Source organism: Scomber japonicus, chromosome 10 (assembly GCF_027409825.1).
Source record: "Scomber japonicus isolate fScoJap1 chromosome 10, fScoJap1.pri, whole genome shotgun sequence".
NCBI lineage: Eukaryota > Metazoa > Chordata > Actinopteri > Scombriformes > Scombridae > Scomber > Scomber japonicus.
This window is the reverse complement of record NC_070587.1, coordinates 10318061-10331336: the sequence shown is the minus strand read 5'-3', so window position 1 is coordinate 10331336 and position 13276 is coordinate 10318061. Positions and strand designations below refer to the sequence as shown.

At 37.4% G+C, this 13276-nt stretch overlaps 2 protein-coding genes across 2 annotated transcripts; both read left to right on the top strand.

The window, feature by feature from the left end:
* The first annotated feature begins 5427 nt into the window (after nucleotides 1-5427).
* On the top strand, nucleotides 5428-5858 carry LOC128366296 (protein S100-A6-like). Its single transcript, XM_053326978.1, has 2 exons — nucleotides 5428-5568; nucleotides 5685-5858. Exons 1-2 carry the CDS (start codon nucleotides 5428-5430, stop codon nucleotides 5856-5858), a joined length of 315 nt encoding a protein of 104 aa, XP_053182953.1.
* A 5173-nt stretch (nucleotides 5859-11031) lies between these two features.
* LOC128366598 (protein S100-A6-like) lies at nucleotides 11032-11714 on the top strand. Its single transcript, XM_053327336.1, has 2 exons — nucleotides 11032-11172; nucleotides 11281-11714. Exons 1-2 carry the CDS (start codon nucleotides 11032-11034, stop codon nucleotides 11446-11448), a joined length of 309 nt encoding a protein of 102 aa, XP_053183311.1. The 3' UTR covers nucleotides 11449-11714.
* The last annotated feature ends 1562 nt before the right edge of the window (nucleotides 11715-13276 follow it).

Sequence of the window (13276 nt, the reverse complement as noted above, 5' to 3'; positions counted from 1 at the left end):
ACTCTTGTATGAAACTATTTTAATTTCTTTCTCTGCCATCTGGTTGCATTGTAATAGTTTCAGTTGATCTGTGCCATCCAGTATCTCTTGCACATGAGGAACCATTTTAACCAAAAGAAGTTGCAGATGCCAGAAAAATACCTCTGAAATACTGAGAATATTGGCAAATACACATCTGATACACATCACATGACCCATCAATCTTCCTTGAATGTCTAAATGAGGCAGCGATTTAAATGGTTCAATATGAGAATGTGCTGATATCAGATGTATGTGTGCTCCACCCTGAGTGCTGCACACATGCCTCTATGTTATAAGTTTATGAGTTAAAGCTACACAAGATACACGTTTAAATGTGCTTGTAAGTTTTGATGGGGTTTACTTGCTTTTGTAGGGCTTTTTTGGGAATGGTATTATTTCTGTCAAGGCTCTCATTCAGTTTAAATGCCAAACTGCTCATTCCGAGTTTTCGACTCACCTGCACAACGCTCTTCTGTTATCTCACATGTTGCACATGGTTTATTCAAAGGCTGAATCTCTGAACAGAACTCCACATGCACCAAGCAAGTCCACGGATGTAGGCAGGAACAAATGACTGTATAAAAAGTAGCTGAATCAAGGTTAAAGTGCAACAATAAGATACGGCATAGCTATACAACTATATAAGGGAGTTATTTGAAGAGGGCGATTGTGTCTTTGTCTTTGTGACCCTTTTTATTATTTTGATAAATATTTTTTTTACCAGATTACAAGGCTGGCCCAACCCACTGCCAACCAGCAATCCACTCCAGACCCCACTGGAAAACACCAGCAGGGGTCGCCACAGATGTGTTAAATAAACCTTTTTCTCAGCAGACATTTTAATGCTCACAGTTGTTACTAATAACATTAACCTGGTGCCGTAGCCCCAGTAAGTCATGATAGTGTGACAGTGAGCTGGCATGCACAGTACAGGACCCTGAAACTGAAGCAGCTATCTGTCTATCAGTCATTTTTAATTTTATTGTACTTTTACTACAGTGTCATGTCAAAATGCCTAATGGAAGAAGTTATCAAAAATGCAGTCCATGATTACTGTCAGACATACAATGTAGAAAGTGTGCTGAGGTTGTGAGGCTGGAAAAACAGACAAATATATGTTATCACAACACCTTGAAAGTCACCCCTGAGGCTACTTAATCATTAATCTATTAGTTTCTCTGTTGTTTTGGTACATTTCTCAGATCAGAAATGAAATTCTCAAAAGCACAAAGTTCAACCTACACATCATCTAGTCACTTGTACACTTCATAACAGCAATGTCTCATTCATTTGAAGAAACTGCAAATTCAACAATGTACAAATATACAATTGTCTGCTGTGTTATGATCCCTCCCTTTTATGAGTTTGTGACAGCTGTTTTCTACATGATCAATTTCTTATGTCATGTTGGTCAAAATGTATTATACTGGTGTTTTGTTGAATAGTCTTAGCTACCAAAACATCTTGGCATTCATTTATTGCATAAGTCATGACATGCAAAATGATTGAACCAGTTGTCATAATCTGTCTGAATATTTTCTTAACATTTTTGTATATGTGTCCCGAAAAGATGAATTGCTCTCAGATGAATCTAGGGCAATGTGTGAAACTAGATTAACCGATAATCAACCAGTTCTCTAAAATAGCTCACAGGTACGTCTCATGATAATAACAGCTGGGAAGAAGAGGAAGAATACAACTGCAAGTAGAAGGGTAGAAATAATGGCCACAAATGTGGACTAAGTTATTAGCCATGGTATTATAATGGCTGAAGCTGTTTGAAGGGTGCAGACGAATGTTGGGAAAACAACTCAATCATTCCTCAATGTCCTCAACCATTCAAACATTTTCTAGACAGAAGAGGTATATAATCCACCAATGTGCACTGTACTGTAATACTATATAGTTGCTGTAATGCTTCATACTACAGTATTTCACTTGCATTTTACATCAAATATATACAGATACACAGCCTACTGTTCATATATTGTAACACACACACACACACACATATTCACATATACAGTGTGTGTGTATATATATCTCACACACACACACACACACACACACACACACACACACACACACACACACACACACAAACACACACAAACACACACACACACACAGTGCTTGTTAATAATCAATAATAATCAATCTTGTGTTTTGCATTATTTTATTTTACTTTACTTTATTGGACTGCAGGATTTTCAGTCAGAGTTTCAATCATTGCCATCAACACCAAATACTGACAGTATCATTATACATGGCTAAGCATTTTGACTGACCTTGTTTCATTCTGGTGGATATTACATGTTCATTGATATAAATATTTACTTTTGAGAGATAAACTAAGTATTTGAGCAAGTTACAAGAACTTGAAGTTTGTCCACTGTGTGGTGCTGTTTGTAATAAATTATTTTGAGAAATGCACTTACTGTGAAATTTTAAGGATGATTTGAGAAATGTCTGAGCATTGCCTACCTGACAAACAAGAGGCAAACCACTCAAGGGCAGTCCTAGTTCACACTGCTAAAACTTAAAAACAACAATGTGAAATGCTGCAACAGTCAATCATTGTGATAACAGCACCTGTGCCAGCAGGATCTTCCATCAGGATATTTAAACAAAGAAAAACAGGTTCAGTGCTCCATCTTAAACAAAAACACAGGAAGGTGATGATTGGTACCTTAAGTAGGAGGCAGTGTATTGTCTTTAATAAACCACTAGATGTCATGAAACCCCTAAAAGTAATTTAAGCAGTCTGGTGGCTCATCCAGCAACCCTCTTACTGGTCTCTCCTTTTCAGTGAAAAGGAACATTTATTTTTATCCCAACATAGAGGAAAAATATTGTGTCACAGGGTCTGGTGCAAATATGAATCATTAACCAGTATTCCCTGACCCTGATGTTATAAATCTGTTGTAGATGCTAGTGTAGAGGTTGTGACCTTACTGCTTTGCAACCAAGACAAGTAATAACATTTGCATTTTACATTGTTTAGTGTTTTCATGAGTTGAATGTGTTTTCTGAGCTGACCTTTTCATGCCTTTCTTTCTAACCCTACCTATGGATATAATTACTTGCAAAACATACACATATACAATAGGACAGTATAGGAATAACATCTTTCATACCAAAGTGTAGAAAAACCTGTTACCAACACCCATAATTATAATGAAATAACAAAAGAAAAAATAACTACATTCATGGTGTATATGTCACAAAGTTGCTTTGCTACTTCTAGGCAGTATTTGTCTTGGAAAGGTGTTGACTTCACTTTTTTCTTTTCTGATGGATTACAATGTACTAAATATTAAAAGAGAACACAGTCACAGCAGCATACATATGATATATTACATTAAAGCAATTATTACATTTTCTTTTTTCTCTTTTTTTAAGTCTTAAAAACATGCACCTCTGAGGATGAATGGTAAAACATATATATTCAGAAGGGAGTTCAAAGCTATTTCTATTCATTAAGAAAGCTTTTTAAATACAGTGTGAATGTCCATGGTGCAGACGATTGCAGAGGGACAGAACCTCTCCAGCAGCAACACAATACCCCAGCTGGCAGAGTGTAGAAAGATGAACTTTTTTGTAATTAATGCCACATGATCCTTCGTCTCTATTTTCTTTTCCTCCCCTGCAAGGAGAATCTGATTCAATAAGTGAAAGTAATATGGGCTAACTAAAGATAGGCTTGCGCTGAACAGTTTCAACTGACCTATAAAGGGGACTTGGCAGGGGGGCAAATGAGGGGAATAGAAGAAGAAATGCTGCCTTTCTGCTGCCTTGGAACAGAGGGGTGGAAAATAGTGGTTGAGTTACATAACAGTCCAGCGGGATGAATGGGAGTGACTCAAACATGTCCAAACACAGTCAACACACTCACTGTGGCGTACTTGAGAGTTATAGTGTTGATGTACGATATTCCAAAATTCACATAACATTAATCATGAAAGCATACAAGACTTCAGCAGTCTGATTTAATCGAAAAGTTTATTGCAGTAAAAAGGTAATAACTTTGGAAAATATTTTCTGACCTTGTCTGACCTAATTTAGATTGCTGAAGACTCATAAACTTAAGGGCTGTGGATTTAGAAAGTGACGAACAAGATGAATGATTACAGCAAGAAAAATCTGTATCAGTGTGCACCTGATTATTGTTTTAAGAAAGATTTGACATTATTTCAACAAGGAAATATTATATAAAAGTCCAACACTGGCTGAAACACTTGTATATTTCTAAACTGTACAATATAGAGTTATTAAAATTAAAAATACAGCTTAAAAGAATTGCAAACAGGACATTGAATATATTAATTCATACTATACACATAAGCAAAACTCTTATGCAAACATGTTGCAGTTAAGTAACATGCAGACATAGAGACATGTTTCTAATAAACAAAAACATACACACCCATTCATACACATTCATGACTTAAATGTACCATTTGGGTTGGGCTGAAATCTACTGACTGTAAGTTTCCATTTAAGGCTGATATTTTTTCCCTAGCAGACAAACACTGAGCAGCTCTTCAGTTAAGAGAGCGATTTCCCAGCCTTCACACACACACACACACACACACACACACACACAGACAAACACACACACACCCCCCCCCCCCCCACACACACACACACACACACACGCACATTTGCATGGAAGCTATATAATATTAAAATATAAATATTTAAGGTCACTTTTCTCAATATAACATACACATGAATGTCATCGTTATGAGAAATGTGGTTACAACATGAGGCAAGACTGAAGTGGCTTGTTTGGGTGGAGGAGGGCACATCTCCAGAGCATGAATCACCTCTGTTATGTGTAGTTGTAAAGTAAATTACTGTGTGTGTAGGGGGGGGGGGTGGTTGGGTGTGTCTGTGTCAGGTGGTGTGAGTTTACTCTTTAAGAGGAGGTATCCCCTTCATTTTGAGATCAGTCTCTCCTGGGACAGCTGGTGTTACAGACGTGATCTCTCCTCACCTGGTGAACTCTAAGGTAAGTACTGATGAAAAGCGTGATATGGAGGGAGGGAGTTTAGCAGCATTTAATTCAGATACTGAACGTGAATGGGTGCAAGAGAGAATGAAAGATGTGATGACAATGACAGAATGTTGTTTGTAAGCCGTCAATATTATTATTAATCTAAAAGTTTTGAGAGTCCTTTCATGGCACTTACTGTAACTTTAATGAGTGCTGCTGCAAACACAAGTTGCTCTGAGAATGTGTCACCTTATTGTGTTGAATTTAAACTGTTAGCTCATTCTTGTGAACATATACTACATATCTAAATTGCAAATTTGCCCTTCAAAGGCATTTTCTTCTCTGCTTTCTTGTTTATTACTCCAAATAACAATCAACATTGTTTTGTTTCTCTCCCAGCTACAGCTATGGCTCGTCTGGAACAGGTCATCATAAACATTGTGGATATATTTATGGAGTATGCTGATGATGAAGGCAAGAAACGCAAGTTAAACAAGGAGGAATTGAAGAATTTGCTCCAGAAAGAAATACAAAGCGATGAGTTAAAAGTGAGAAACTCAATATCTGACATGTACATCTATGCATTGCACAGTCACAAGTTATCTTGTGTTTTATTCAACATTCATCAATGCATGTTTTAACTGTGAGAAAACATTTTTTCCAGGGGAAAATCAATACAGATGACATTGATGAGGCTATGGAGATGCTGGATAAGAACCACGATGGTGAGGTCAACTTCCGAGAGTTCTGCAGGTGTGTGTCTGCCCTGGCTAAAAGTTACTACCAAAGCAAGCATGGCAAAGGTGGCAAGAAAGACAAGGGAGCTGAACCACAGTAAAGATCAGCTACAAACCATTAAATTGTTTGAAAAACTATAATGTTTTTTCAAATATTTATACATCTTGCATGTATGCACAGTATATGTCATATCTAAGACTGCTTACCTTAACAAATGCTGGTGGTGACAGGACATTTGTACATTCATGATGAAGCTCGACTTGTGTTTTAAACGTGCATGCAAAATGTGATTTTTGTTCCTCTTTATTTTGGTTTACATAGAAATGTTCATTCAATAGTGGAGATAAATTAATAAAAAACTACAAGTTTGATTTGTTGTTTGCTGTTTCGTATTGACTTCACTCCCTATGGGCTTTGGTGCAGATATCGCTGTCAGCAGACACAAGAACAAACTTGATATTGGTTAATATCAGATTCTTCTCATATAATTGAAGTCACTGCCTCTCTCTTCCCATCTAATGTAAGAAACCACCTATTTATGGCTGTTTGCATCTATTCATGAATCTGGCAGCCAGTTCGAGCTGAATAAACAGAATGCACCTGATCTGATGTCTATACTATGAAGCAAGTTCAACATACCCTGGACATCTTTTAGTCAGATGGCTTCATTGAGCCTAATGTTGGTTGTCCAGATAGTCAGTGCTATGAAAGTGGTCAACCTGCTCAGTCAACTCTTGGTTTTCCTCTCCAGCAAAGAGCATTTCCTGGCAAAGAGGCTGGGTTGTTAATTACGAGGGACACCTTCAGAATCATGAATGAAGTGATGAGATGAAATGGTGATACCAATTACCTGCGGAAAACTGACAATAAGTTATATTCAAGGAAATTACATGTAAACGACAGTCTGTAACCATACAACAGAAAAAAAGTGTAAACAGTAAAAATACACTTAAGAAATATTATATATAACTTAGATATAGAGTATTTTTCACTATTTAGTTGGGTGATCAAGGACCCATTCTGAATATGTCACATAAACAAAGAAGTACTATAGTGACCTATCTGCGTTTATAATGATGGTACCAGTGCGTATATGCCTATAAAATACATGTTTTAAAATCTATTTCCAGTTATTATCAAATATCATCACACAGTTATCTGTTCGTAATAAAATAAACTTTGCACAGTAAAAATGCAGCTAAAATTATTATTATGTGTTTGGTGTTTATTTCTCTGTTTGTTAGAAGGTCTGTTTTAAAACTAGAGTAGAAATAGAGAGCCTTGAAAAATAAACTCTTTCAACTGACCTGTAAAAATACATATTGCTCTTTTTGACTTATCACTTTATTGTAAACTCAGGTTGTCCATTTCAGAATCCTCTAAAAAAATGATGACTTTTGTTTCCATTGATCTGGTCAGTGTCAGGTATTGACTGGTTGTGATCTTACCCTCTGAAGTTAACTCTGCTGCTCTGGACCAGGTTGGCTGAGCCTGTTAAGCATGAGTTACCATGGTGATGTGCCCTGATAAGAATTGAACCACCATTGTAGGACTGAAAACTCAGAGTTAAACCTGAAATTACCTCACTATATCAAATTCTGCTTAGACAGGCCCAACATGTCAGTAAACCAGTCCGTTTAATGCATGAATGGTTCAGATTCCACCCTGTCTGGAAACAAACATATATTTATGTTGGTTCTTGTTTGCCTTGCTCCTGCCTCCCTATCATGGACTTGTGATTGGCTGAAAGGGCTGCCTGTTGACTAAAATGTACAACTGCAAAAAATAACACAAAGAATCTCGTTAGAGGGTTGGGCCAGTTTGTGTGTTGCATAAGAAGTAGTGACATCTTCAAGCAATACAAATAACAAGAAGATGTCACCTTTACAATTGACTTCATGCTAAATCACCTGTTCTTTTTTAACCAAACTTAAAACAGAGAACGCTTAGCTTAACTCAAATCTGCATTATTCTGCATAGCTGACAACAAGATATCAACAGCTGCATGCTCAGTTATTTTTTTAATTCAATTTCTGGAAGTTTCTATGTTTAAAATGCTGCATTCAAAAGTCATCTGTGTAGCTTCTACCTTCATTTGATTTTTAAAACATCAAAGGGAATGACAAATGTTCCAGTTACATAATTTCAGATGCAGACTGATCTACTCTGATAATAAAATATACACAAATTGTGTCCAAAAGTTTGACATTATATATTTTTCTTGATCACATATTGTAATATAACACTGCTGGAATGCGATGCGATTCCTAAGTTCACTGCCTGAATCTATATTTCAACCAGGAGAGACGATTGAATGAAGCAAAAACGAGTTGTTTATTATACAGGTATGGTCAAAAGTTTATTGTGCTTGGACTCCACAGGGAGATTTGGAATTGAAGGACTTCAGTCCTGAACAGCGGCAGAATAGACCCCCCCACCCCCACCCCCTTGGAGTACAGACACTGGTGGCTGATGACTTCTGCTGAGACTGATCAGCTGATCAGGTTGATGAAGTGATGCATTGATGAATCAGCAAAGTCTGGGCGGTGATGGGAAGGTGGTGGGTCGTGCAAAACAGCATCAAGAAAGCACTGAAGCAGAGAGGGAGAAAACATATTTTAAAAGATAGTTGCAATATGATAGGCCGGCAATGTTGGTGTGTCACTGTGCTATTGGTTAGATGTGACCAGATGATGTGAACAGCTGACATATTAATTGATGCCCTAGAAATGACAGCAAGGAAAGTATGAGCTGTGAGAGGGAATAGAAATAACAGAGCAATGAGAAATAAAACTTTGGATGTGAGCATGCAAAAAGATGGTCTTCCTGACTGAACTTTTGCGAAGCTTCATTACTGTATGGCTGTATTCTCCCTACTGCCTGCCAGGTGGAGCAAGTGTATTAAAATACTGTCTTATTGGCAGAACAAGCATTGTATTTTCAAATGCATCCTGCTGAGAGTTTAAATGGACTTCTGTCTTTCAAAGTGAGAATGTGCGAACTGAAATCCACTTCATATATAAAATGTTTAATATATTTTCATGTCCTCCAACAATAAATTAAGTCAATTTGTGGTCTGCAACAGCCCCCAAATTACTGTCTGCAGAAGCACAAAATTAAAAATGTGTGAGTCTAAATATTCCCTAATTCATCTTCCATTCCATAGAGACAAGTCATAAATCCTGAGGAAGAGAAGACACTCTTGCATGCATCTTTTAGAACAGCATGTTTCTATGTCACTTATAAAACCTGTAAACACTTTTAAACCTTCTTTATTAGTGACCACACATTGAAGGAAAGGTACAACGTCATGTGAAATTTGCTTTTTTTCTGTCTCAACCTGCTTCCAGTCTTTGTTCTAAGACAGCAAATGTCATATCGCATGTCACTTGTCGACAACACCCCATGTGAAGAAAGAAACAACACCACTGCCTAAAACAGGAAATACCCTACCCAGGTGTAATTGCTTCCACCTCAACAAGAGAGTTAACTGTAGTTTCCCGCCCACCTTTTTTTATTCCCAGCTGTGTGCCGTGTGCATCATGTAATTAATTTACTGTATCAATCTTATTTTGGCAATGACACATGTACATGTTATATCTAGACCAAAGAGAACAATAAGGACACATAAGGAAGGAAAAGGAAATGAAGGATAGCCAAATAAAGTATTCAACTTTCAAAATGTTGCTCCTTGATTAAACACCATTGGTGGTGTTGCAGTTAATATATGTGTATGCATTATCTGTTTATTTTATTGTAATAGTCTTTTTGAACACTGGGACAGGTGCACACATTTGTTGGTATTGTAGACACTTTTGTTTGTACGTATATTATGTTGTATTATTAGAATAAACAGTTTTACAAGCAACAGAAGTCATCTGGATTGAAAGCACAAGTCCAAACTAGTTTTTACCCAGTCAAACAATCACTCAGCAGCTTTGAGTAGCAATAGTCAACCACAGATGAGCAACCACACATAGCAGATAGAAACCACGATCTAAGTTAGAAACAAACAAAAATGTATTCCAATGCTGCTATGAAACAAATAAAATACAACCTAAAATACATCATACATGAATCTGCATTGAGGTTAAAATGTGTTTATCAGTTTATAAGCCACTGAATGGTCTTGCACCAGTCTGTCTATTAGAAATGCATTTATGAATCATAGGGCCCCCCTCTTATCCTCTGGTTCTTCTCGTCTAGCTGTTCCAAAAAGCAGAAGGGAAACCATTACTGATGTTACTTTCACAGCCGCACAGATAAGGGAGAAGTCTAGAGATGTCAAAACTCCAGCAACACTTGTAGTATAAAACAACTTTAACACTAGGCCAACACGATTCGGCTTGTGGTCATCATCAAGGTCATCATGAAACATATCACAAACAACATATGAATTTAAATAGGATAGGTATGAAACTGAAAAAAAGGCAACCAGTCACGTACATCCAGACACGTAGCCACTTAAAGTTTCCATTAAAGGACACTTTGCTTTCACCCATGTCCCTTATTGGACACTCCACTGGTCTCTCTGTTAGTCTGGAACAACCATTGGTCTGAATCCAATTTCCCAGCCCATCTTTGTAGATGTCCCATTGGCTAAAATGAGTCAATATTTATAACATGAGACAAGACTAACAGAGTCTTGCTTGGGTGGGAAGGGCACATCTCCAGAGCATGAATCATCTCTGTTGTGTGTGTGTGTGTGTGTGTGTAGTTGTAAATTACTGTGTGTGTGTGTATTTGTAAATTACTGTGTGTGTGTGTGTGTGTGTGTGTCTCAGGTGGTGTAGGCGAGGCTTCCCCTACAGTTTGATATCAGTCTCTCCTGGGACAGCTGGTGTTACAGACGTGATCTCTCCTCACCTGGTGAACTCTAAGGTAAGTACTGATGAACAGCATGATATGGAGGGAGGGAGTTTAGCAGCATTTAATTCAGATACTGAACATGAATGGGTGCAAGAGAGAATGAAAGATGTGATGACAATGATACAGTGTTGTTTGTAAGCCATCAATATTATTATTAATCTAAAAGTTTTGAGAGTCCTTTCATGGCACTTACTGTAACTTTAATGAGTGCTGCTGCAAACACAAGTTGCTCTGAGAATTTGTCACCTTATTGTGTTGAATTTAAACTGTTAGCTCATTCTTTTGAACATATACTACATATCTAAATTGCAAATTTGCCCTTCGAAGGCATTTTCTTCTCTGCTTTCTTGTTTATTACTCCAAATAACAATCAACATTGTTTTGTTTCTCTCCCAGCTACAGCTATGGCTCGTCTGGAACAGGTCATCATAAACATTGTGGATATATTTATGGAGTATGCTGATGATGAAGGCAAGAAACGCCAGTTAAACAAGGAGGAATTGAAGAAGTTGTTCGAGAAGGAAATACAAAGCGATGAGTTTAAAGTGAGAAACTCAATATCTGACATGTACATCTATGCATTGCAAGTTATCCTGTGTTTTATTTAACATTCATTAATGCATGTTTTAATTGGGAGAAAACATTTTTTCCAGGGGAAAATCAATACAGGTGATGTTGAGGAAGCCATGAAGATGTTGGATCAGAACCACGATGGCGAAGTCAACTTCCGAGAGTTCTGCAGGTGTGTGTCTGCCCTGGCCAGAAGTTACTACCAAAGCAAGAAAGGTGGCAAGAAAGACAAGGGAGCTGAACCACAGTAAAGACCAACTACAAACCCTTAAATTGTTTGTATAATCATAATGTCTTTTTAAAAGTTTATACATCTTGCATGTATGCACAGTATTTGTCATATCTAAGACTGCCTACCTTAACAAATGCTGGTGGTGACAGGACATTTGTATATCCATGATGAAGCTCCACCTGTGTTTTAAGCGTGCATGCAAAATGTGATTTTCTTTGCTACTTTGTAATTTCTTTACACAGAAATGTTCATTCAATAGTGGAGAAAATTAATAAAAAACTACAAGTTTGATTTGTTGTTTGCTGTTTCGTATTGCTATCACCTTTGTCGAGCTGCAAAGGTATTTGATGTCTTGGGGGGGGGGCAAGCATGGACTCATCAAGAATTCAACAGACTTCACTCCCTATGGGCTTTGGTGCAGATATCGCTGTCAGCAGTTCTTGAATAGAAATGTCAGATCTATTATTTCCAACCTTGTTGACATGAGTCCCCCACAAGTACAAACTTGATATTGGTTAATATCAGATTCTTCTCATATAATTGAAGTCACTCCCTCTCTCTTCCCATCTAATGTAAGAAACCACCTTTTTATGACTGTTTGCATCTATTCATGAATCTGGCAGCCAGTTCGAGCTGAATAAACAGAATGCACCTGATCTGATGTCTATACTATGAAGCAAGTTCAATATACCCTGGACATCTTTTAGTCAGATGGCTTCATTGAGCCTAATGTTGGTCCAGATAGTCAGTGCTATGAAAGTGGTCAACCTGCTTAGTCAACTCTTGGTTTTCCTCTCCAGCAAAGAGCATTTCCTGGGAAAGAGGCTGGGTTGTTAATTATGAGGGACACCTTCAGAATCATGAAGGTTAGCTGTTAAGCATGAGTTATCATAATGATGTACCCTGGTAAGAAATTAACCACCACTGTAGGACTGAAAAGTCACAGTTAAGCCTGAAGTTACCTCACTGTACAAAATCCTGCTTTGTAGAACAGGCCCACATGTCAGTAAACCAGTCAGTTTAATGCATGAATGGTTCAGCCAGAGGGTCTGTGGTTAAAATGACAGGTATGAACCCCTTTCTCTCACCTTTTCTCTTCTTCTCTTGGAAATAGTATTTTTAAAACATGATGAAATTATCAACCTCTCAATGCACAAGATAATTCGCAATGTTTATTATGAACAAAACACAGGAGGCAGTAGTTATAGAGTACTATGCAAATGAGGCCTGACTTTGTCATTGCTGACTGATCCTTCAGTTTAAATAGTTCTTCTATTAGGATGAAGGTTATAAACAAATAATGCTAATGTATCCATACTAGTTTTATGATAACATAAAACCATCCATAATAGAGATTCAGTGTTACATCTTACAGGCATTCATGTGGATTTTCACCCTCTCTATGAAGTTTTAACTTACTCACATTCCACCCTGTCTGGAAACAAATGTGTTGTATCTTGTTTGCCTTGCTCCTGCCTCCCTATCATGGACTTGTGATTGGCTGAACGGCCTGCCTGTTGAATAAATTGTACAACTACAAAAAATAACACAAAGAATCTCGTTAGAGGGTTAGGCCAGTGTGTGTGTTGCATAAGAAGTAGTGACATCTTCAAACAGTACAAATAACAAGAAGATGTCACCTTTACAATTGACTTCATGCTAAATCTTCTTCTAACTTTACTTGATTTTAAAACATTAAAGGGAATGACGAATGTTTCAGTTACACAATTCAGATATATATGTGTACAGAAAATATGCTGAAAGTTTGCCAGTTAAAGTTCTTCTTGGTCACATAATGTGACAGGAAATGTAATACGATCGCCATGTTCACTGCCTGAATTGATATT

What these genes read in the sequence shown, in the direction of transcription:
- LOC128366296 (XM_053326978.1), top strand. Translation starts at nt 5,428, where the DNA reads ATGGCTCGTCTGGAACAGGTCATCATAAACATTGTGGATATATTTATG. An exon ending in TACAAAGCGATGAGTTAAAA is followed by an intron (nt 5,569 to 5,684) that starts GTGAGAAACTCA and finishes CATTTTTTCCAG; the next exon opens with GGGAAAATCAATACAGATGA.
- LOC128366598 (XM_053327336.1), top strand. Translation starts at nt 11,032, where the DNA reads ATGGCTCGTCTGGAACAGGTCATCATAAACATTGTGGATATATTTATG. An exon ending in TACAAAGCGATGAGTTTAAA is followed by an intron (nt 11,173 to 11,280) that starts GTGAGAAACTCA and finishes CATTTTTTCCAG; the next exon opens with GGGAAAATCAATACAGGTGA.